At 42.0% G+C, this 25,850-nt stretch overlaps 1 protein-coding gene across 1 annotated transcript; it reads right to left on the bottom strand.

Moving 5' to 3' along the window:
* Positions 1–827: 827 nt before the first annotated feature.
* LOC308057935 (uncharacterized protein) lies at positions 828–18,933 on the bottom strand. The gene is given in 8 exon segments (XM_080411939.1): positions 828–2,148; positions 3,095–3,136; positions 6,676–6,748; positions 8,551–8,597; positions 11,083–11,208; positions 17,905–18,000; positions 18,002–18,056; positions 18,059–18,933. Coding segments are annotated over 8 exon segments (894 nt in total). The 5' UTR covers positions 18,309–18,933; the 3' UTR covers positions 828–1,943.
* Positions 18,934–25,850: the final 6,917 nt, after the last annotated feature.

Raw genomic sequence — 25,850 nt, 5'->3', positions numbered from 1 at the left:
CTTCATTTGAAGTACAGTATTTCAAAATGGATTTTCCCGGGAGGAGGCAGGGAGGTAAAGATTTCACCAGTTGCTTTTTTTCAGAGCAAATAAGCATGTATTACAGGGTAACGTGATGCAGAGTCTACGTGGTGAAACGTTACCCTCTGCCTTTCTGGGTAACTTGAAAATTTTCAGGGTCTCCTGAGTGCCCGGGTACTCTCATCTGTATCTCCAACAGAGTAGTTTCGATCAGCATTCCAGTATCCTGGAGTTACCAGTTCATCCTGCCAGAAGAATAAAAATGCATCCTGCTGTTAAGGAAAGAATACAAGAACAGGGAAATGCACTTCAACAGAGAGAACTTCAACCTACCAGCACAGAGCAGCTCACGACGGCTTTGACTGTCCCAGTGTGCTGCTTTGGTCATACGCAAGTTTTTCAGTCCCGATGTATCAGTAATAAAACTTGATCTATCATGCAACATCAAAATTTACTTCCAAATGTGCTTTTGTGATTACAGATCTGACTGGGAGCCTCCAGCAATAAAAAGCTATTTCTGCTTTCAAAGTAAAGGCTAGTAGCTCCTGTGAGCAGCTTAAATAGCCATTCACAGACGAATGCTGTGATACAGAATGCTTTAGCTTGAGGAAGGTTATGGTCACAGAAATCACTGTACAAAACACCAAATGGATTCTTTCTGTATGGAATAACTTGAGCAAACAGTAAGCCGTTGGCCAACAGAAGCTGATGTTCTCCAAATTCGCAAGAGTTCCCCATCATAAATGTTTGTATTTTTGACATCTACAATTTTTGAGAGAAGCTTCTGACACACAATTGGCAGATGGTCCCCACATCCAAAAGCACCCAATGCCAGCTTGCAGCAACAGCCATTTCATTTTAAGCAGAGCACATTGAGCCACACAGCTGAAAAGCTTGAGTGTATTTGGATGTCTGTCTCCAGCTCCCAGGGGAGCCAGAGCCACACAAGAATAATTCCCCTGCAGAATTTCCAGATTGTGTCCAAAAAGGTGCCAAATTCACATGGCTCCAGTCAGCTGCCCTGAAACACACTAAAACTTTTACTTTCCTGAAAGCTCAGGCGTGCTGCAAACACACAGAAGGCAAGATCCTTCAACAGTCTTTAGAAATCAGAGACACAGGCAAACGTTTTTCCCGCAGTATGTTACAAGTTTAATTGTGCAAAAATACAGTCATCAAGACTTAAGCTTTGTTGTAAACTGAATGTAATTCCAGTGAGGTACAGGCATGGAAAGAGGTCCTACTGTAATTACAGCAAATACACCATAGTCACTGTTTAGACAACCATGCGGTTCGATACACTGATATACTGTTCTCAAGTGATTTACACATTCTGTATTTAACTGTATTAATCTGTATTTACTCTGTATTAATCAAGAGAACCAAAGAAATGACACCAAAGAGGAAAGCCAGTAGCACTGCACTAACTCAAAAGAACATTAACAAAATTTAGACAAACTCCCCAGTGATGGCCAAGAATTAGTCTGTGGTACGGCAGGTGGGCAGTGTAACTCCCCTTCATCCAACACAGTATATACTGTGCTTCAGCAAAATAAAAGGCTTTCCTAACGCCAGTATTTCTTTCAAGCACAGGAAGATGAAGCATTAACAACCTTTAAAACTGTGTTTCAAACTATGAAATACCAATGGTGTTGCATAAGAACATAAGAAATAGATGGGGGGCGGGGGGGCCAGGAAACACAAAAAAACTTTCAGAGCTCAGTTCTCTGGCTCCACCACTTAATAAGACAAAAAAAACCCATATGGAAAAGAAAGACACTGCTGAATCCCCTCGCTGACTAAAATCCTCCTGCAGCGCCTACATCACTGAGGAAAAAATAGCTTTCAAAGCAATTCCCCTCCTTACACATTCACGTTTTAACATAACCAGCTTGGGCATTCGTAATGCTGTCCCCCTATGGCTACTTTTTGGTTCTAACAAATCTAGACGCTTCTTGCAAAAGCATTTCAACATCTTTGTTATCCTTGTCTTCTGAACTTGGTTCCCAGTCAGAGTCTTCATCAGTAGGTTCGCACACCTCTTCCTCACCATCTCTAAAGCCGCCATTAAGGTCATACTCATGTGGTTCATCTTTCTGCAGGAGTGGGCTGGAAACTAGGACCATGCGTGGCAATCAGTTAGCTGAGGGGAATGTGCTCGAGCTTGTCTGGACAACAATTAACATGATGAGGCGTGTTTGCAGAGCACAGGGGGGTGGGAGACGGATGGTGCCAAGGATGGCGCCAAGGAAAGGTAACACCTTGCTGTTAATTGCTGGTAGTTAACCACCAATCAGGGATTGCCTAGTATGCAGTGCCTAGCTTCAAGAACCAATCTGTTTAAAACACGCAGCTTCTGAAAGTGTATAAAAACTCGTGCTTCTGTACAATAAATTGACATTTGCTTGCATCAAGCTGCGTCCCGTCTCTTCATTAGCCGCATCCTTCTCCACAGCCCTTTCTCCTGCAGGGACAAAAATGCCATATATTCATGAATAATAAATACAGAACTAAAGAGACCCTGCAGGGGCCATCTAGTTAGCCTCTCTCCTCAGCAGGAGAAAGGCTCAACTAAAGCACTCTATCCAATGCTGACAATTTTGTGTTTGATTTTCAAGACTCTCATGTAAAGCTGTACCATCCCTCTCTGACCACTACTGCAGGGCTTACCAGTCTGATCACTTAAGAAAGTTCTCCTTAGTGGCTTTTCTTCCAGCACTTGGAAAACAGTTGCCAGGCCTCTTCTGATAACATCTTCTGATATCAGAAGAAAACGGTATCCGATAACATCTTCTGACAACTCTCCTTTCCTGAAGGAGTGGCATACACAATTTTCCTGGTCATCTTCCTGCTACTTCTATACCTAAACAAGGCATCTTTCTTGCCATTTAGCCCCTAGCTCTTGCTAGACAGCTATTCTGACTCTAAATTTTCTGCCTTCACCCATCCATATTTACTTAGGGCTACTTTATACTCTTGCTCTTTGGAATCTGACATGGCTTTGAATTCCCATTCACTTCTTTCCTGAGCTTCAGGTCAGCAAAGACAATCTGCTAGATCACTCGCCTCCTACGTTCTCAACTTCGATCTGTGCTGTGTAGTCTGTGCTTCCTTTCTGAACACACATTAAGGAAACAACAAACGCTGAACACTTCTTTCCTGAGCTGGATGCAGCCTACCCCTTTCCCAGTTCAGTCTATTCTATCGCGCTGCTGTCCAATCTGCTGCCTATCCATCTTCTGCACAGCTCACACTTTGTGATTAAATTGCCTTCTCTCTTCCCAGTATGTCACAATACTCTACGTTGGCAGGAATCAAAACTTGGAAACCTCTATTCACAAGAAATGGATGCTGCTTGCTGCGTGTTCCTAAACTTTTTTAGGCAGCTTGTCTTGCAGTAGTCTTTTAATTGCTCAAATATGTTGACATATATAAACCAGTTCCCAGAGACAGGGCAAGCCTGATTTTTGAAGAAGCCTTATCTACCTGACTTGGTAGCATCGATGCAAAGCTGCTGCCATAGCAGCATTGCCTTCTCCTTTTACTTATCGGTAGCTGTGAACCTTTAACAAGTTTATTTCCACTGCTTTGGGACTTTGGCAGATGTGCACGACCATTGCTCTACCAGCCTACGCTACCTCCCTTTTTCTTACAGGCCCACAATTCCTAACTAGCCACGGTCTGTTAATATTCCAGTCATGGTATGCTGCCCTTAAGTCACACCCCTGAGTAAAGCTGTATTTGTTCCTTTTCTTCCCAGCCTCCAGTTTCTGCATTCTTACCTCATTTGGAGATAACCTGTCAATGATCTTATAATGATTTATCTGTTGAGCAGTTCTTATCATCTTTTATATGAAACTAGAAATGTGTCTTCTCAGCTACACAACCCAGTCCAATCATCCATGTTTATATTAACCTCAGGTATTTCTTAGCAGCTTCTTGAAACCTCAGGTCAGAGCTCCAGACACTCAAGCTGTGCGTGTGGTGAACAAGCAAGAAGACCAGCACCTGGGTGTAGTCAGATCACATCCTCTGTCAGTTACGTTTTTCTGCTAGTGGGAATGTTACTATTCCAGAATTATCTTATGGTCTGATTAACATTTTATACTCTATAGCAAGGTTTTCAAAAGCACTTACAGCAGCAGTCAATTCCCTCAAAGGTACACAATTTTATGGGTGAACTGTGCTACAGAGGCACCCAATGACTTCCTAGAATAAAGTCAGCCATGTGTGACACAGCCAATACTACAACTGAGAAATATCCTATGGCTAGCAACCTATATAGCACCTAGCAGAAAATCCTGAAAATGTCAGCTGTCAATTTCGGCTGTAATCCCATCCCATATGATGCTTGCTAGTTTACTGTTTACCAGACTTTAGAGGAAAGTAATTATGCCCATGTTTACCCATAACAGCAGAATTTTTTCTAAGAATCACAGACTATAGTCGTGCAGAAGGAATTATGTCTGGAGGGAGAAGTCGAAACAAAGATGCTAAATACATTAAGAACAAAATCTCTCTTCTCAGCCTAAGCCTGTGAGAATAATAAGCCCAAGACCGGATTAACAAAGAAAAACTGCTCTTCACTTTCACAGCACTGCAGGTGGTATTTTACAACAGAAACAGGAATTCTGGAAAAATACTGATTACTTCCATATTTTTCCTACAAATGTATGTGGAGCATACGATGTTGGTTTTCATCCACCAGTGTTTTTAGATTTCAACAGTGAATGATGCACTTCCTTCCATGTCTTCCCACTCCTCTTTCTGCTATAGTTTAATTCAGCTCCACAGCCCCTGAAGCTGCTCATTAAGCACAATTCTCCCTTTCCCCTAGTACCATATTTATAAATATGACCTTGAGACATTCCCTGAAATTATCTCCTTCACATGGGGAGAAAAAGCTTGTCGACCACCCCTTTACAAAGGGTTATGTTTGGAAGTGAGCCGATCGGCTTGGTAGAAAACATATACAGAAGTGTGCAGGAGAACTCTGCAGACTCCATAGCCACAGCAGGTCATTCATCCAAGTAGCAACATGGCAGTGAAGTTGTTCACTAGTGACAATTTAATGACAACACACACTCCAGCCTTTCTCTTTTTTTTTTTTTTTCCTTCCTCCCTTACAGCTATTTCCCCGGTAATTAGCCTTAGACTGTTTCTCAGAACATAGACCACATTCTCTATTGGCAATTTGTAATCCATCTCGCAGCAATTAGACTATCGATGTTAAAAACTAAACATGGCAAATGTCATGTAGATAGCACCCTTCTTTTCTTGGCTGGTGGAGTTTCAGTGCACTTGAACAGAAATTAATCCTGCTGTGCTTAACAGTGCAGTTGTGCCAAACAGCACGAAATAAAGGCTAATGGAACCCTGCCTGTGTGATCTTGCATGGCTCGGTACGACCGCCTCAGACGTGAGCTTGCTGAGTGCAACCTTTTACAAGCTTTGCCCTCAAGAGAACTAAGCAAGCCAGTCAACAAGATATTGAGGGGAAAAAAGAAATTTAAACAATCATTAAATATGAACAGCACTTTAATTAATGAACTCCCTTCTTCCCACTATGCATGGAATATCATTTTTTCCCTGGTTCGTTCTTAGGATGAGGAGTTGAATTTAACAGATTGAATTTCACTTCCATGTCAAAGATTTACACATTTACAAGAGAAGCACTTTTCCATCCATAGCCATGCCTGGCTGACCACCTGCCATGAGCTGCACATACAGGATCTACCATTCTGGTAAGGAATGAAAGACACACCTCTTATGAAAGACACACCTCTTATGAAAGACACAGCTACAATTTTAAACCTTCAAGATTAGCTTTAAACTTCAGATATGCACACAGTCCAGCTTGCTTCATTATTAAAATCTTAACCGCTCGCTGCACTTACAACGCTGCTTACAATTCTTGCCACTCTTTAATGCACATTTCTGCAAGGGAGCGGTAATCAAGGGGCTCATACTTGCATCATGGGATGTGGCAAAGCGTACAGCTAACAAATATGCCTCAAAATATGCTAGTGCACAGATACACCCATATCAAGCATTCAGTGACAGCAGAAGTACACACACACATGATAAGGAAACGGGATGGGAAAGACATTCCCGAGTGGAAAGTAGGTCGCAGAACAGAATGGAGGCCAAAATACTTTGTCTAGAAAACTACAGCTATTTGCACTTTACTTTCTCTAGAAGGCAGATCTCTGTTTTGAAGATTTCTGTAGGAAATGCCCAGCCACACCTTGGTGATCTCAAAGAAGACAAGTCAGTTCCCACCTCCACTCGAGATGCAGCAGTTCCACATCCTCATGCCTTGTTCAGGCCAGTGAAAGTAAAGATGGCATATCATCAGGCTTTCAGACTGCTCTTCAACGCTCACTTTTAAATTATTTTAGAAATAACAGGAAGCTTCACATTTGGAAGCCAAACTGAGATACAAGAGATGCCTTGAAACAGAGCTAAAGGATATTTAAAACTGGAGTCCATGCACCTGCCACATGTAAGTTAATATTATTGGCAGCCGCAAAGCAAGCTAGGTGTACTACTGGTAAATGGAGAAGATACTCATACACAGTATTACAGGTTACATTATCAAGAGAGACTACAGCTTGCCTCACTGATGTCTAGGAACTAAAGTTCGAAGGATACGTATGTAGTTCACAGGGAACACTGCCCCAGCTGAAAGGCATTACCCTTCTTCGACACTTCAGTCCTAACAAGCCTGTAACATCAATACCTCAGAGTAAATATAAGAAAAGCTCATCACCACATCCGCAGATATCTTTTGACATTTATTTAGAGGTCAATGCAATGCAGAAGGAGTATCTCAGTGTTTCAAGAGCAATCAGTCTTCATGGGGTAACCTTAACTAGCTGTGAATGAACTACTGGCTCCTTTCATCCTATTACGAACCCTGTTCAAGGAAGGAAGAATTGACTTGGTCACACATGTCTCTCAAAACATTTGTTTGTTTCGCTGCCTGCTTCCAGGGAAGGACAGGTGTGCTCAGCACACAGGAATTCAATTCCAGCACTATGACTTGCAAAAAAGGAAGCAGAGTTTTACTAAAATAATGACTACCTTCTTCTCAGGTAAGTATTATCAAGCATCTCCAGCACCACTAAATGCCCCAAAACCCAAAGCAGATCAGTTGCATCCCATGCTGATGGGCCCATTCACAACATCAGAACATACCATTTTTTGAAGTTTTTGTCGTGCTCTTCTTTCAGGTACTAAAGAAAGAAATGTTATTAACCAGGACAGAGTACAACCTAGAAATAAGGGTTATTCGGAGAGGTTGCTACAACAGAAGACTGACTTATTAAAAGAAATGCTGCAATGGTTGTGCTGTATTTACAAGTATAAAAACTACTCTGCTGCCCCCAAAAACCTTTTTTTTTTGTATTAAATGATTCTTGAAAGATTACCCAGATGAACTGTTCTTACAATTATGAACCATGCCGTCTGTAGAAAAACATCATCAGTACTGGTTGGGGTTTTTACAGCAGACAATTGCAGTATTTCAAAGCATTTAAATATTTTACGCCATTGTTTCCATAAATGCAATTTCTCCTTAATAACCATAGAATGGTTTGGGTTGGAAGGGACCTTAGAGGTCATCTAGTTCCACCCCTCCTGCCATGGGCAGGGGTAATGTCATAATCCTGATTTTTTGAAGTAAAATGCATTATCATTACATTTCCCTAACTGTTCTGCTCTAAAGTATTGTCTTTTTGCATTGGGAATTAAATTGGAAAAAAAAAAAACCCTTCAAGTCCAATAATTAAGAAAAAGCACAAAAAGAATGCAAAGTACATCTTTGAATTCTCTAAGAACAGACAAAATATAAACAGCATATTCCCCTGTGTTTTTCAACAAGTCTAGTTACTGGAATACAAAAAGACTTTTAGAATAGAATCTCAGATTCAGTTTTAATTATATTCCCTCCAAGCCTCAACAGAACATACATGCTATAGGGATACACACATTTTGCTGTGGGGATGGGAAAAAAAGCTACAGAAAAAATTTACTGCAGTATCCATTTGAAATGTTGAGAAATACTTCAGTACATTCCCTGTTTTCACTGTAATACTCCAGCTCCAAATGGAGGAAGCAGAATAGAGAGATCTGGTAAGACCATGCTATACCATGCTTAGTTTTCAATAAAACCTGTTAAACTCATGAAAACAGCCACTTGCCACCTGGCATTTTTGTCAAATCCTAAGATATAAAGCATACAAACTATGTCAGCGGTGTCTGACCCAGACCATCTTGTTTCAGTTGAAAAACATTTGAAAAAGTGAACGTAAGTGTGCAGCGGCCAAGCAGCCCTACCTTCCTTATCACAGACAACGGCAACACCGCGTGCTCAAGAAGAGCAAGGGTGCGGGGCAATACAGAGCAAGCTGCAAATGCAATGTTACTTTCTCACTTAAAGCATTTTATTCCAAGGTGTTGGCATCCATTACTGGGTTTGGGGGTTTTTCCCCCCCACTTTGAGCTATACTGAACAACTTGGCTTACCTGGAGGTGCACTGTGCTTGTATTCTAGTTTATGCTGTGGATTCTTCCTGCAAAGAAAACAGTAAAAGCTTGATTTGCCACCTTGTTCCACACCTAACAAGAACCTAACAAGTTCGCAGAACTCCTTTGTATTTTGTGAATAATTTTCACTTCTTTTCAAAACAAAATTCTGTGACCAGTGCCTTACTGCAGTGTCTCAGCTTACGTAATGTAGGGTGGAAGAAAAAAAGGGTTCCATAAGAGTTCCTTTTGTTTCAGCCTTTTAAAAAAAAATAAAAAAGACAGCTGATCAAAACCAAGAGATGAGATAGTTTCCAAACTTGTAAGATGAGATGCATTTGTTCAGCATAATAAGAACTGATCCAATTATTTACTCTCACTAAAACCAAAACCAGAACATAACCTCTGGTGCATAAAGTGCAATGCACACACAGTGCATCACAAGTCTGAGATACCCAGCCGTAACTTCCATATTCTGCAACATAAGACTAAAAATCAAATATTTTGGGAAAATTAAAGAAATTGAAAAGAATTGCCTGTCTCAAAGTATCAGGGGAAAGGCCAAAGAAGGACTGTTAAGAGAGTTTACTCATTTCTGCAATATGCTGCTGCAATCTGGGAAGTTCAATATACAAGTGTGTATGTCTTCTATTAAAAAACAGCATCAATGCAATGAAAATTAAAAATTTAAAGTCAACTTACTCTTTGATCTGCAATAAATGCTCCCCTCATTCAGGCTGCGATCCAGGTCATGAACACACTGATTTATCCCACCCCCCAAAGCAGTTATCCAATGCTGTTCTAATGTTTTAATTTGGTCCCACTTACACCGTGCTGATCTGTTGTGTTAGTGTATTAGAGTGGCACGTTAAAATTGTTTCAGCTCAATTTACTTCTGTGCAGAAAATTAAAATTCAAAAAAATTCTAACTTTGGAAGAAAACTGGTTCAGTTGTCCTAATTTCTCCTTCTGAAAAAGAATCAACAATTAAAGCCCACTATTTAAGAATGGCATACCATTTGACATTGCTTGAAACACAAGATTAATTTCTGTAACTGCAGAATTTTTTTGATATTTTACAAAATACCCTTGCTGTGAAGACTGCCTTGTAAAACTAGTTGTTTATGTTTTCTTATTCTTCAAAAATAGAATACTCTTCAGTAAGAAAATCTTATTTTTACATCAAATAACTTGTTACACATTCACATACTTGAAGTTGATTTACAGTTTTATAGCTACTGCTATCCCAAAGTGCATTTCATGTGCATTAGAAGGGATAGTTATCTGAATAAAAACATGCAAGTACAGCTTTCTATTAAATACCGTACTGAAACAGAACAGTTGCTTAATCCAGTATTTTGCAAGTGTTGGTAGCATCAGAGCATTTGATCCCAACTCAAGGCACAGCATTTAGATAACTCAATTATGTATTCCAGTAGTAGCCAGCAGATAAAGACAACAAAAATAACATCAAAATTCTTCAAATGGCACCTGCTGCTTTGTGGAAAGAATTATCATTGCTTTGTGGGTGCCTCCTTTCTTCCACCCCAAAAAGAATGAAACACTGTTTAAGAAATGATCAACTAATACAGCACAGGAGTTGACTTATCTGCAAGGAGAGACAGTTTTAGTTTTGGACAGTGTCCATTGTACTCCTGAAAAGTATGTTGGCCATTTCAGGAGCGGTATAAACCTAGATTTCTCGTCCTGAGATGAGAAATTCATCTCACAGATGGTTTTTGAGAAAAGAAACACTTCTTCTGCATTAGTTGAACATAAGATGGCTTTTCCTTAAAAGTTACTCCCATTTTGTTACACTTTATAAAGAACACGCTCTTTAGGATCATCACGCTTCCAGGGAGAGAGAGAGAAAATGTTTCTGCTCAAGCACAATCTTTAACAGCAGCTGTTAGTTTCAATATGCCCCCACAGAAGGGCTGTTGTCTCAAAATACATCCTTTTGTCCATTGCATCAATTACAAAGCAGTCATTACACTCTGCTAAATACAAATGTAAAACCTAGATATTGAGAAACAAATGGAACAAAAGGATCTTGTGAAGAAAATCAACAGCTGCTAAAAGAAACAGCAGTCAGCCATAAACTGGATTTTCTTGCTGGTACCTAAATTATGCTTTCTAACAAATCAAATACTAACTAAAATAGAGGTTTTGTACAAAATCTTAACAAATATTTTGACAAAATCTGAACTAAAAGTTACATATCAAGAAGAACATGTAACAATAAAGTATTGTTCCTATACAAGAACAGTTTACTACAGGTTGAAAAATGAGAAAGTTTTGATCTCTAGGCCACTGAACAGGTTCCAAAAGTCAAGGCTTCATGTTCACCAGCTGAAATCACAAATACTTTGCACAGACCTTGGTGGCATAAAGGTAGCAGTCTGGCGCCAGTAAATTTGGAAAGCCACAGTCAAGATTTAACATCACTATCCTACTGTCAATTTGCAACTCCAGGGGAGAACATTCTTAACCTGTAAAACAAGAAAAGCCATTTTGTACAGTGCTTCTTACCTATAACAAGCCGTTCCATATGGACATTCAGGCCGGTTATCATTGTTATCCTGAGTTACGATCTCTGTTTCATGATTGTCATCATCATTAGGGTGACTAAACTGCTGAAAGTGAATGGGATTCTTCCTGCAAAAGACAAATATAGATCAAGAACTGACTATTCCATTTAAACAGGAGAAGTGGAGGTAAGAAAGGTGTTACTGAATCAGTGACATTTTCAGCGGTTACAGAAAGAGAAGCTTTTAATGTTTAACTTGATGCAGAATGTAAGACCTGCTTTCAGGATAATTGAAGAAAAGTTTTGTTTCAGCAGAGGCCGCAAGAGGTTAAAACTTGAATTCTCCTATTTGCCATCATCAGCTTTACGTTTCAGGCCTCCTACACATACACAATCTACTGATGTAGTCCCATAGCATGAATCTCGCTCCGTGGCTTGCTCCGTCATGACTCCCTCTGGAGTTACCAAGTGCTACACAAACCTCTCGCAAAGTCTGAGCTCAAGCTGCGAGGGCCAACCCATGGCAGCTGAGCGACTGCAGTCCTGAAGCCTTCCCACGCTCTCGCGTGATCACTTGTGAGCTTCAGGCAGTATGTCTCAATCATTACTTCTGTTCCGTATGCAAGTTACTACTCACTTGAACACTTCAAATGCCAGCGTATTATTCCAGAGGGATGAAGTGCTGGGGCCTGAGCAGCAGGCCCTGAGCCAAAGCTGACCTCCAGAAGAACCCGCCAACCCAACCTTAAATATATGTATTTAGTATCCAATCATTAGCGAAATATGCACGGTCATTAGTGAACCATGTATGGCCATTAGCAAAAGATGCACCTTGGATAAACTATAATCATGAGAGAAGAGACAGCGCATCCTTCCTTGCTTAGAGGCGGGCGGCCAAAGCCATGAATCCAGCTGTTTGGCCTTGTCTGGAAACCGGTGGTTAAAATCCAGTCGATAAAGGGAACTCCCTGGGTTCCTCCCAACCCCTGGCCAGGCTTTGGTGGCATCTGACAGGAGAGTGAAACCAGATGTTTCCGCGTTTGGAATTACGTGAGCTTGTTTGTTAATAGTATAAAAGCTGAACCCTCTTGCAGCGACGTTGCAGACCTCACCTACCAGGAGATGCCCTGCGCAGGACTTCCCCGCTGCCGGGACAGGCTCTCCAGATCCTCGTGCAACAGGGGCTCCCCAGCGACTGCGGAGCTGGAGGATGGCAACCTGTTAGGGCAACGGGTGATGTATCTTTCTGAACCACTACAGCTAGCTGTGAATAGTAACGATTAGGTGCATTGCCTTGCTTATCTGTTTTATTGTTTGAATCAGGGTACCGTAGGCTAATCCTTCTGTATGTGCATATTGCCTTATTTTCTGCATTAATTTGAAACAAACAGTGCATCAAGGGTATCTTCTGTATTGGTGTCTGTGTGCTATCTATTGACCCCATCCATTGGCAAAACAATGGAGCAGTCTCCTGGACATTACATTGATTATGCTCTCAGGTTTGCCTTGGCTACCGTGGCATTTTATTTGAAATACCAAATCACAACGATGACATGAAGTTGTACCCTAAGACATAACTCTGTGTGTAGCTGAGCCACACCGATGTTAGTGATGAGAGCACCGTACAAGACAAGGCAGCTATAAACAACATCACTTTGTGAAGAAGTGATGTTAAAAAGAACACAGAAAAATACATTATGACTTCAGGAGAAATTCATGGGGCAGATCAAAAGACACTACAAAAAATTATGTCATAGTGAACATACTGTACTGAAAGCAAATCTACTTTTTCCCTCTGATTTCTTTTAGAGACACTTTTTTTCAAGCATATTTGAAAGCAAGAAAAGTGAGATGTTTTAATAAATGATTTTCCAAAAGATATACACAAAATACTTCAGTGACTTACCACTAATTCCCAGTGTACATAATCAACATCTTTGTGCAAACTGTAAAAGTGAACTGCTTGCCTCAAGCAAGAGCAATGATAACTTTAAACTGCAGAGGGATTACTGCTGTCATTTGCACTTGTTACAGCTGCATTTAGAAACACCAAGCCAGAAGCACGTATGCAGCTAGCGACATACACAGCAGCTTCCTCACTGACCACAACGGGCTCTTACGAACTTTCTAGGGAACAGTCAGTATTATTTTCAGCATTTCAACCAACACCGTAAGAGAAAAAGCGTTTGTTACAGCTTTTGCAAAATGATTACTTAAGCACCGTGAGCCCCGCTAACCATTCAGGCCTCCTTTCAGGCACCGAAAACAGATTAGATATTTAGTATTAATACTTTTACATCTCCATCTGCTTGGTATCTTTCACTCGGGAAACTCAGCAAGCAAGCTACAGATAAACTCTTCCAGGAGCTACTTATCAGAGATCCAGTGTCCCTTAGTCCTATTTACACAGGTGACAGACGCCTCGTTCTGGTTCTGGTCTTTTCTGTTGATTTCTGCAGACTGTAGGGTAAGTAAATACTGTTTCACTAGATATCATTGCAAGGCTGCATTTACCAGTCTTTTATTCTACAAGTTCTCAGAAAACATCACTTCTAACACCACATTCAGGCTGGCTGCCTACTTCTTTTGCCATTTAAAAATAAATGGGATGAAACCAAGTCATTTTAGAGGCTGCTTGCTTTGTTTTCTAAATGCACAGAGCTAACGTACTAGCAATATTAGCCAGAATTTGAGTTCAGTCATTTGAAACACAATTCACCTTCTCAAAGGGACACAGAAGCAGCTAATGCTCTGTGAAATCATTTTAATACTTATTCCTACAATAAGATACATGCAGCATCATAGTCATGAAGGAAAGAAGGCCTAAGAGCTGCCAGTTAGCTAACCTATTCTGTTTTAGGTGATAGCCAGTTCCTTTCATGAATTTACTTCAAAAGCTATTTGGCCGATACCAAAGAGCCTTTATTGCAGGAGAGAAAAAAGAAAAAAAAATTGTATAGGAGGAAGCAAGAAAAAGGGAAGGGTCTTGAGGTACGCACCCTATCACTGGGCCTCAGGATTCTTTGGGCCAGTGCATGATGCCCCTCAAATTATTCATCACCTGTGAAGCACCTTAAACATGTCCTATTTCAGATGCTCAGGACTAGTAACAACATCATAGTTTATCTTACCTTTATGTGGATAATTTATACTTACTCCATTTCCAGATGTTGTGCAATGATATCCAGCAAAATATATAGAAGCAGAGAAATGCACAGCTAATATTAAGTACACATTATCCCTTCTTGCAAAAATCTTCTTCCTTTTATTAAGAGTTTGGTTTGTTTGAGGGTTTGTTTGGGTTTTTTTGAATACAGGAGATCTGAGTTGTAAGAGCACAGCACCTTTCACGCTGGAAGCTGCACTCCAAAGTTAGTTTTACAACAAAACATTGCTGCACAGGAATACGTTATTAATTTGATCAAAACAAAATCATTAAGCTTTACTCGCACAAAAAATAACCAATTAAAAGCCTATTTTAAGAATAAAGTTTTAGGAGAGTTGCCTTCTCATACACAGAAGCTCTGAATTTGTGACAGAAAATTATGCAAATAAAAATTATGCAAGTAACACTTACAAAGTTCTTCAGAATTAATGCAGTCATCTCCAGCAGCAGCTGAGCATCGCTCAGTGAAATACTCAAGACAGTTTTCATCTATGCAGCTCCCAAAAGCATCTTAAAAGCTTTTTCTAAAACAAATTTAAGTGGTAAGGTCAGAATCCCTGGCTCTTCTTAATCACATGCAGGAGACCCCTGCCATCTCAAGGGCTTATTTTCTCAGCCTACTAAAGAAACTGGTAAGGAAAACATAATGACTCACCAGCACCAGTTATAAAGCCATAGTATTCAAGCCTGAAGATAACGCCACAAGTGCGTGTAAGATGTTTATAAGTTCTAAACGGTAAGTCTTACTAGAAAACGGGTCTCATAAAAAGACAGATGCAAGTCTGTAGCTGCCAGATTTACAAGCTGAAGGTGAAATGAAAAATACTTCTTTCCATAAACAAAGAGCACAGTATTTAGAAGAATGCACATACAAATCCAAAGGCTGGTTGAGCATGCCCTGCTTTGACAGTTATAGGAAAGATTCACACACACCCAGTCAGCACAGAACTGTACCACAGGCTAGCCAAAGGATAGAATTGTGGACAAAAATTGTGAAATTACAATTTCAGAGATGAGGGTTCAGCTGTACCACACCCCTACTACGCAACTCGAAATGGGGATTGGGTTTGGATTTGGTTTTATTTTTAAATCCCTACTCTTCTAACTTCTGAAAAGCGAGCAGCAGACAAGAAAATGAACACAAGACAGTATTCAAAGAGTAAGTTCCTTGACAACAAATATAGTCAGATATAACACAGACAGAGCACTTGCCTCCTAGTGGTAACAGCAGTTTCTTTCGATTTGGAAAAAGCTTCAGACTGCCACAGGAAGAGAATCTCACACTGACGGAGGATAAGAAGAAGAATCTCTGCAGAGAGAAGTGTGAATCAAGCTTGACTCTTTCAAAAAGCAGTGTTTTCAAATTCATAAATGAAGAAACTGAGCTATGGGTTACAAAGTTATTTCCTAAACATTTCAGGTACGTGTTAGAGACATCTAATAAAATCAACTAAACTAACATTTCATCTTTTCCATTTGTGCTGTTCAACCACGCACCCACCAAAGGTGCCTGTCATATGCAGAAGACAAGTACCTCTTACTAGGAGTTTATAAAATACGGATTAGAAAACTGAAGAGCATTCAGTTATTGGAAAAATGACATTTTATATGAAACCTCACTGTAAGGAAATGTTATGGTTACCAAAGCAGTCCTCATTTAAGACGTTGACTCCTACAGCGCATTGTGCTAGAAGACACCTTTCATAAGGTTAATGGAAGGAGACAAAAACCAGCTACTCATCGTACTCAAAAGAGCACTCAAAGCAGCTCCTCTTCCTTAGCAACTCTAAAAAACAGGTTTTGCTCAAGGAGAACACTACACAATCAAAAACTGAATACGCTATCAATGCGTTCCTTCAAAGCGTCCATTCACATCACACTTATGCACACTTCTGTCAAGAATACGGGTAACTGCAATGGCTTGCTTTACTGCAACATAGCTATCTCATTGACGCAGAATGACTACTTGGTGGTCTTGCATTAAAAGCACATACAGGACAGACGATAAAGCACCTTTCTTTGCAAACAAGCAGGTTTAGTCTCATCACATTTCCTGAAGACCAAAGCTGATGGTTTTGATACTTCCTATTTACAAATTTCTCCAACAAAATAAGATTTCGTTATGTGCTATTTCAGAGCATTCTTTTCTTCTTATAAAGCAACACTTCCCAAAAGTACTGCCGCAAATGTTTTAGAATAAAGACCCAAGAAGAAACATGCACATGCAGACTCCTATTGCATGTTGCCTGTAACTAAAACTTGCCTTCCAAAACATTAGGAATCCTTCAGCGTGTCAGAGCATTGAATCAGCTTCACCCCCACAGAGGGGAAAACTTGTCTGAGCAAAATGAAAAGTAGCTGGAGCAAACTAAAGGCTGCATTTGTACTACTGGATCAGCTTGGCTGCCTAATGAACCATGTCCTCCTCATAATCATGAAGGGCAAAAACTGAGATACACGAAGGAATGCTACATGAAAACTGGAAGTCTGATGTGCTCATGAACACAACAGCTTTACGCAGTTATCTGCGGCAACAGGCACACCAAACATACACAAGAACCCATTTACTTGTGCTTGCTTGTTTGCTGAACAACCTAAGTTTTTACTGTCACTCAAGCCCCTTGGGGGAAGAGGTAAAAAATACAAAAGTAGTAACAGTGATAATATTTAAAAAAAAAATAAAAATCACAGGACCTCCTGTTTCCTGGATTAGCCTTATCTTTTGTGCTTACAATGTACATAGATTTATGTAGTGCTCAAAAACTTCTCCTAAAGGCAGTTCTCAGGTCACTGGTCACTTGCTACCCTCAGGAACACCTCTAGACGCCTATCTTCTCTTCAATATATTAACACATGGCATTACAGAACTTTTCTGGGCAGAAAGAACTAGCAGGAGACCAGACACTCAGCACTGGGGTTTTGGGGATCTTGCTGGAACATTTGTATCGCACAAAACATTTGTATGACAGATTGTGAATTCAGAGGATATGAGTAGCAGAAAAAAAAAAAAATAATCATCCCTCAATTGAAGTATCACCAAAGACACTGACCAGATAAGGGTTCACAGGGAGTTTATAACTGTGACTTGTTCTGGTTTTAAGAGGGGACTGAATGCTTAAAAAATAAAAAATAATTAAAAAAAATGGTGCAGATTGGCCAAGTTACAACAGAAGCAATTCTCCATTATTTAGGGATAACAAATAATAAGCATTTTAAATAGTCAGATCACAAAGCATACAATTAACTTCATCTTTCATAAAAGTTTCAGCTGCAAATAAAATAAGCCTACAGGGTCTATGTTGGGCATTTCAGTCATTTACATCTCTTCTCCCTGCCGGTACATGTACTGTACACACAGGGGGGTTTATTTCTTTCCTTTTTAAAGTGGACCTTTGTTTCTTATTTCCTAGAACTCTGCATCGTTTAATCTGCTGAAGTAAATCATCCCTTGTTTAGGTTATATTGGAAGTTAGCAAGACATCCCGGCTCCTCCTTTTATACTTTTAAAATTCTTGCTATGCCATTGGTTTCTCATCAGTCCCCATTTACCAGAAGATTTCTTTCAAATCAAAGCTTCTAACAACTTTACTGTTTTCGGTAGCTAATACAGTACTTCTTAATAACAAGCTAGCTTAAGCTGGGTTTATTTTTGCTTCACCTGTAACAGCCTGTTCCATACACGCAAGGTGGCCTCTTACGCTTGTTCTGTTTGGAGCTTTCTGAAGTATCTCCACTTCTGGTTGAATCAGAAATCTGTCTTGTAATCCAGATTTGCATCAGGCTCAAGAGTCCCTTCCTGGGCACCAAAAGATCAGGAAGTCCTGCCCAGTGAGCCTGTTGGCTTGCAGAACCAGTCATCTGCTCTTTGTTTACTGTTTCCTCAATTCTATTTCCTTTACTGGAGATCTGACCTACTCCTTTAGACAATTTACTATGCCGCTGCCTATCTTTTCTTCCCAGAGAACTTCCAGGGGGTTTTGTTCCAGTCTTGCCATTCCCTGCCATGTTTCTCATGGTATTCTCAGGAGGAAATCCAGAGCATTCTGTGGAACAAGGTTCCATTTTGAAGGACCTGAAAATGTACACTCTTCAGAACTAAAAGCTTTAAGGTCAAACTCTGCCTCATCATTCCTGTTTTCAAAGTGAGAGAATCATAGTAGAGCCCAGCTGGAAAGGACCTTGATAGAGATTAAAACCAGCCCCGTGGGCACATATTAGCTTGGGGCTCATCGTTAGCCAGCAGATGTGTTACACTTGGACAAAAGGTTAGATGATGGAAGTGTAAAGAACTCTAGTAGGTAACAGAAACTAAACAACAGACTGCTAATATATGCAAAGGTAATCAGGAAATTTAGGTAACTGCCCAATAAGATGAAAAGTACATCCTGAAGAAGCGCCAGAGGGAGGAGGTTATGATAATGAATTTTTGGAAACCTTACGTATTTGCATGACTTTGTATAATAAATATCTGTCGGCTTGTTGAAACAGCGTGCAAGTTAGGAGTAACGATCCCCCTTGCACCCAACGCTGCAATAAACATACCTCTTTGTAACTGCCCTCGAGTTGTACAGTTCGATTCCGCGTGACAGTTTGGCGACCCAGGTGAGACCCTCTCTGTCCGGCTGTAGGACCTGCTGAGGACGGGACTCCTCTGGGTGCCCCCAAGGTTTCTCAGGAGGACTCCCCTACTCACCTAGATGATTGCGAGGACAGACAGGGACCATCATCGGTGGACCAGGTATGTCGCAGTTGGGTTGGGGATACCTGTAAGTTGTGAGGAGACGTCCTACGTGAGGTAAAGAGCGCTGGTGCTTGCCCCTGGAAAGGCTGGGGGAGGGAATTCGGGTGCTCTCCTCGCTGCGGTAGCGGGAAGGGGCCTCTCGAGGGGTAACAGGTTTCCTCCCGAGTGGTGTGTTTTGGCCAATTTGGGTTCTCTTCAAGAATGTCTTTTGGCCATTTTGTCATCTGTTGTAAAATTCGGTACCGTGTATTAGTTGAGACCTCTTGTTGATATTTGACGTTCTGGGGTGGCATAACGGTGTTTGAGGTCAGAACGTCCATCATAAAATGGTATTGTTGCTATCTATCCGAGTAGCAGAGTGAGTGTGTAACGGGCCCTTTTGTGCGAGTGTTTTGTGCAACTGAGACATAGCTCAGCTACAAAGCAAGTGCTGAAACCTGCAACTTGTGATAATTTTTATTATTTACTGTATTGCATAAAGGTGAAATGGGAGGTCAACAGAGTGGGGAAGGAGTGAACATGAGCCCTTTGGGTTGTATTTTGGCTCACTGGAAGAATACAGGAGGACCGCAGGGTGGGAGTGTGAGGGAAAGGGTTAAAGCAGTTTTAGTAGGTCTAATTGCTTAAGGATTACCTAGATTGTTGTTGATAAATAATGCTTTGTTTTACTAACTATTGCGTAAATTAACTGAAGCAAGGAGTCTACAGCTCCTCCTGAAGGACAGTTTGTGATGAGAACTAGCTAAAACCAACTCTATAGTCTGGACAAAGACCAAGGAGCAACTGAGTCTGGCAAAGAGAGAAGGTTCAGAGTGAGGAAGACTACCAAGCCTTCATCCCCATGACCCCCACGACCAGCAAGAGGCACTACGCAAACGCAGTTGGGAGGGACATATGGAAATGACTTCTTGAAACTAATTTTAATATGAAGCAGGGCTAGGTTATGAATATGTATAGGTATATTTGGAAATCTTATGTATATGCAACATTTGATTATATAAATTGAGACAAGTTATTGCCCCTGGCGCACACGGCTTTGGTGGGACTACCCGTGGTGCTGCCCAGCGCTGAATAAACATACCTACTTTACAATCTGACAAAGATTGTGGAGTCTGATTCCACACGTCAAGCAAACATTGATAAAATATGATAATCAATGGTGGCCTTTATATATCTTAGAAGATCAGGAAATTGTAACACCTCGCTACAGTTAATGCTATTTTTAAGATGACAAGGGAAATGGGACGACGCATGCAGATTTGTTTTTCACATTGAGAAGCCATACAGAGTGTGGCAGAAGGAGCGTGGGATTAATATAGCACCACCTGATCCTTTGACTTTGGCTCTAGAAAAGGACAAGGAAAAACTGAGACCTAAGCTAGAAAGATGTTCTTGTTGAAGTTTTTTGTGTAATATAGGATCGCTGTGTTTTGTAAAGACAGAGCCTCAGGCTGTGGCTCCTCCTGGGGTGAAGCGCATTGGGAGATAAAAACTTGCACTAATGTAGGACCTGAGGCGGGGGGGGGTCAAGGACCCCAGGGAAGGGTTAAAGTCTTGGGGTGAGTTTGCACAAAGCCCCACACCCGCTGGGAGGTGCGGCTGAGCCAGGCTGGCCGCATGGCAGGCTGGTTGCTGGCAAAGGCACCACAGGTAAGGACACAGACTTAAAGCAGCACGGAGCAGATTTGCGTTCAGGGTTCGAAAGGGTTAAAGCAGAGGTGCTGTTGCAGAGGCAGGCACTTGTGCCTGCTGCAGAGCAGGGAGCATCTCCTGCCCCGAATCCTTCCAGTGCGAGGAGGCGGGGGTCGCTGTTGCTGACACCAGAGCTGAAGGACCTGACAATGTCACCCCAAGGGCCGCAGCATTGGCAGCACGACAGGACCGGGAACTGGCCCCTTCAGGGCACGCAGTGGGGGCGGGGGGCGGGCGGGAATAAAGGCGAATCTGTGATGGGAGATTTAGATGCTTGGAAGTCGGTTGTGAAAGACTATCAGGATGACCCAACAGGAGGAGAAAAAGGGTTGATTGTTCCTGGGTAATCGCCATGTAGAGAAGCTGACAGAAGCAGCACGGACGTGCACAGCAGGTCAGAGAAGGAAAGCCGGGTCGTGCTGTGGTCACAGCTACGGCGGCGGCTTCGGGAAAAGTGAAAACTGGCAGAGGGACTAAGGTGAGAAGACGAGGCAGAGGCAGAGGAGGGATGCCTGGCAGAGGTGAAAGAGCGAACCCTGCCCTGCGGGCCCGGATCAGTGGGCACATCGTAGGGAAGTGGGCACGGGCAGCCAGATTGCCCAAAGCTGAAGAACCATCAGGGGGGTCCGGTGACTGCATCAGAACCAGACTGAGAGGCCTGGGGAATCCGCCCTAGCGGATCCACTGGTTAAATTAAAGCTGGGGACTAGAGAAAAAGGAGGTGGGATTTTTAGTGAATACAAAACCAACTTATTTGGTGTTAAACTTCAGCGAGAAAAGAATTTATTACAGTTGTGGGAGCTACTGGCCGCCAGGAAAAAGCATTGTGAAACCTCTGAAGTACAAATTAAGAAAAAAAAATCAGAATGCCATTTCACCAAAATCTTTAACCAGGTATATCCGGGAGTAAATTCCAGGTAAGGCGAAAAATGCTTTACCTGTTACAGCAGAAATGAAAAGGGGGGCCTGCCCAGTTCGGGCAAAACAGTATCCCTTGGTCAGCAGGGCTGTGGGGGATATTGGCACAAAAACTGAAATAAAACACACTGTGTAGTAGTTCTACTACCAATGTAAATCTGTGTGTTTTGCCATGGCAGCGACTTGTTATGGGATGCGCAGATGAAACTCTGCATTGACAACAAAGTACAAGGAATAAGGTTGGTCAGGTGCCTCCTACCGTAGTCAAGGGCAAGACTGGGTTGGCCTCTGTGTTTGCCACCAAGAAGATTCTTGAATTCTGCTGTTGGCTGCAAGCCAGTAGGTGCCGAGTGGTGGGAACATGTGCCATGCCAGACCTTGATGTGAGGAATGGCCCCCGCTGTTATAAGAGGGTCACCCAGGAAGGAAGAACATCACAAGACCCATTGGGGCACTGACTCATAGTATAAATATTTAGACTGACAAAATTGTAGGGAGAACATGAATCAAATGGGGACAATTGGAGAAGAAAATTATCCAGGGCAACAGTGACAAACTGATTTCTCAGAACTCCCAAGAAAAGGGGGGTCTTGATACCTGCTGGTCATGACGGATGCCTTTTTAGGGTGGCCAGAAACACACCCTTGCTGAACCAATAAAGCTAAAGTAGTAACCAAAGCACTATTATAAGAAATAGTACCATGATTTGGGGTTCCAGCAGTAATCTCATCAGACTGGGGGCATTAGCAAAACAGGTTGCACTTGCTGTCCAATACTCAGCAGTGGGTACAATCCGTAGCCGCAGGAATGTTAAGGGAAGGAACATCAGGAATACTATCTCAAGAAATAAGGGAAATAATAGGCAAAACCAGCCTCACCACTCAGTTTGAAAAACATCACCAGGCTTGGTGATAACTAGTAAACTTCACCTACAACCCACAACAGGAGCAAACTGAAGCATATGTGCTCCCAATTAGTGCAGCAAAAGAACAGGCAATCTTTCCTGTTGCGACACTAGGAGCCATACACCAGAAAGTCACCGTCAGACCCCTAGGCCATAATGTTTGGGCAAGTTATGGTCCGACCAAAGGCAAGTGGCAGTCAATGAACATGGAAGTATGTATCCCCAGGGAACATCTGGGATACATCTGTGAAAACACAGTAATAGAGAATGAAGATCTGTGTTTAGGTATCAAAAAGGCTATGCGTGCTTTTGAAATGTTTCCACATATTAAAGCCCAGCCACAAGTATTTTATGTAGGAAATGGATGCACATGTGTTACAACTTCTTCTGGTAACAAGAGTATCGATAATTGTCATGAAATGGCAAATGGTACTAAATTTTGTATGTGTAATTTTACCAGAATTGTAGGCTGTGACTTTGATTATGTTGTTCCTGTAACTACCAGACAGTTAATTGGAACTGATTATACCCTGTATCATGATATACCTAAATTACAAATAGGCATGAACATTAGCCTCTTCAAAGCAATGCTTAGACACCCCAACATAGAAAGGCTGGTCCAAGAAATAAACAGAACGGCCCAACACATGCTTCGACAGGAGAAACGTGACTCTGAAAATATAAAATCCATCTTTAGCTGATGCAGAACAAGTTGGAGAACATCACTGGTGGGACACCTTTGCAGGCCATTCCCCCAAAGCAACACAAGTATTCTACTATTTAATACATCCCATGTTAAGTCATGTTGGAAGGAATGATCCCGTTATCTCTCTTAAACGTCTGTCTGTGGTATAAACCAAGTATCATAGTCAGAAGAACACAAATAATGTGATCAATGATGCATGTCTACCAAAACCCTTTGTCTTCAGAACTTGACAAAAGACTTCCCAAGTCCTAAGAAAAAGGGGGAATGAAACAGAGCAAGGTCTTGAAAGATTATTCGGGATGAGTTTGGTACCATGCTCTGGGGGATGCTCTGTTTATGTTGAGATACAACAGAGACGGCACGGCCTGTTCTGTTCCGCTGATGCTACTGAAGTAAGAGACAGGAGAAATGTACTCTGAGCAATCTAGCAGTCATAAATAAAGATAAGGTGGGCATCTGAAGGAGATGAGAAGGCCATGAGTCAGGAGGTTTTGCAAGCTCCAGCCAAAGAACGGAATGACCACCCAAAAGTCTCCCCAAAAGACAATTCTAGAAGACTCCACCTCAAGCTCCGCCTAAACCCCATCTATTATGAATATGATGATTAGATGTCGAAATCAAATGAATATGTATGTAAAGATGTTGTAACCTCTCGTGAAAACTGTATAAATTGCCTGACTTTTCACTGAAAACTTTGGGGCTAGTTTGTCTGGTGCGAACCGGCTAGCTCCCCAGCATTGCACAAAATAAATACCTTTGCTGCTTAAAGACAAAATTCATCTCTGAGCAGTTACTCTGTGCCGTTTTGGCATCACCTTCCTAGAGAAGTGCAGAGCTGTGGACTTTCAGAAACACCGGGGCACAACGCTTGGCCAGCCTGAAATGTTCAGGAGGCTCTCAGCAGTAGAAACCGTTCTGACTTTACAGCAAGGCTGACCACACTTGCGAGTTTTCTTTTGCATGCTCACACCAGGAAGCCAAACCAGAACAGCTGCACACACAGCAGAGCAATTGCTCAGCACATCTACACCAACAGAGCTCTCCTAAAGCACACCTGGAGCCATTCATACCCCAAGTCAACATCTACAGCGGAACCTGGCCACAAGCTTTGACAAAATGTCATTCTGGGGTCAAACTGATGCACACCAAAAAATTAGTAAAACACACCTCCTCCTCTGCCGCGTCAGGTATCGTGCTCCTTCAGTTGAGCTGTAACTGTTACATTATTTCCCAAATGCAAAGCCAAACAGAGAAAATATAACCAAGCATGCTCCTTAAAAAGCAACTCTGCACAGGCAACTGTTCATTGTGTGTGACCAAGGGATGATGTGACCACGGCCCTTCAAACTTTCGGGATGCCTAGGCGGGACTAAACAGTGCTTGCAAACAAAGAACATGCCTGCTCGTTAAGACAGGCTGGTCAAGTTTACCACCAAAACTCTACATCACCATTTGCCAACCCTGTCCAGCTTTGGGTCGCCAGAGCCACACTCAGTTCACTTGAAAGCATCTCCTAGTAGCAGTATCAAGCTCAGAACTGTACCTCCCTGATGCCTATGTGGAAGAAAACTCAAACTGTGCCCCCTCCTCCTTAAGCTGGGTTACAGCTTGTGACAGGAATTTCATCCCACTGCTTGGAAAACCTCCAAGGCTGCAGCTGAAGGGAACTGGAGTTCCCTGCGTCTCAGAGTAATTCTAGAGCTAAAGTGGTGACAGACATCAGCTCTAGATCAGACGATACATGCCAGCACTCACCACTGACCCAGGGTGGCAACCTCCTTCTGTCCTACCCAAAGGTTTCAAACCCAACACACTGTCTTCCTACGGCAGGAAGCTTTTAATTTTTTACTTTTAAACTTTTTACGAATTTATAATTCGTAACACCATTAACGCATTCCTTGAGACGGGACTACAGATACATTATGCAGACCACCAAGCTGCCATTTGGAAGTGCTGGAGCCTTATGCTGAGAAATTTTTTCTACAACAGAGCGAGCAATGGTGAATAAATAAGACTGAGACAGGGTCCTTTTCCTCGAGGGAAAAGCATGCAACACATCAGCGATTGTTGAACAGACGGGCAGAATTCTCAGAAAAAGCAACCCCTAACTCTTAACAAGAAAAAGAAGGTCATTCCTCTTAATAAAAGCACAGCTGTGCTGAAACAACACAATGTACTCACCTGTCCTCCTCCCAGATGAAGGCACATAAGCAACATGTTTCTCTGGAAATGACACGCTTAGGGCATCAGGTTTTCTTACCCCATCCTTTCATGGCATCACCTTTAAAAAACACCAAGAAAAGGTCAGTTGTGGTGTTGGCTTGGGAGATTCCCATGCCTGGGGGGAGTCAGGAATTCCACAGTAGTAAGTGCCTCTTTGGACACAGACTTTCCTGAGGTGCTCCCCGCCTCCAGACAACTCCCTGGACCCCGAGTGGCACGCACAGGTGCAAGGAGGAAAAGAACGTCAGGGAACAGACCAGAAACATTAGGGAAAGGCAAGGGGGGGGGGGGGGGGGGGGGGGCGGGGGAAGAGAAGAAGAAAACCTAAAAAGAGACGGATACAGATGAGATGTAAAGGGAAAACCAGCCCTGGGCTGCAGGACAGAGGCGGAGGATGAAGAAAAGGGGAGAAGGAGAGGG

This window comes from Falco punctatus (genome assembly GCF_963210335.1).
Source record: "Falco punctatus genome assembly, contig: scaffold_41, whole genome shotgun sequence".
Lineage (NCBI taxonomy): Eukaryota > Metazoa > Chordata > Aves > Falconiformes > Falconidae > Falco > Falco punctatus.
Note: the sequence above shows the minus strand (reverse complement) of the source record. Positions and strands in the feature narration are given on the sequence as shown.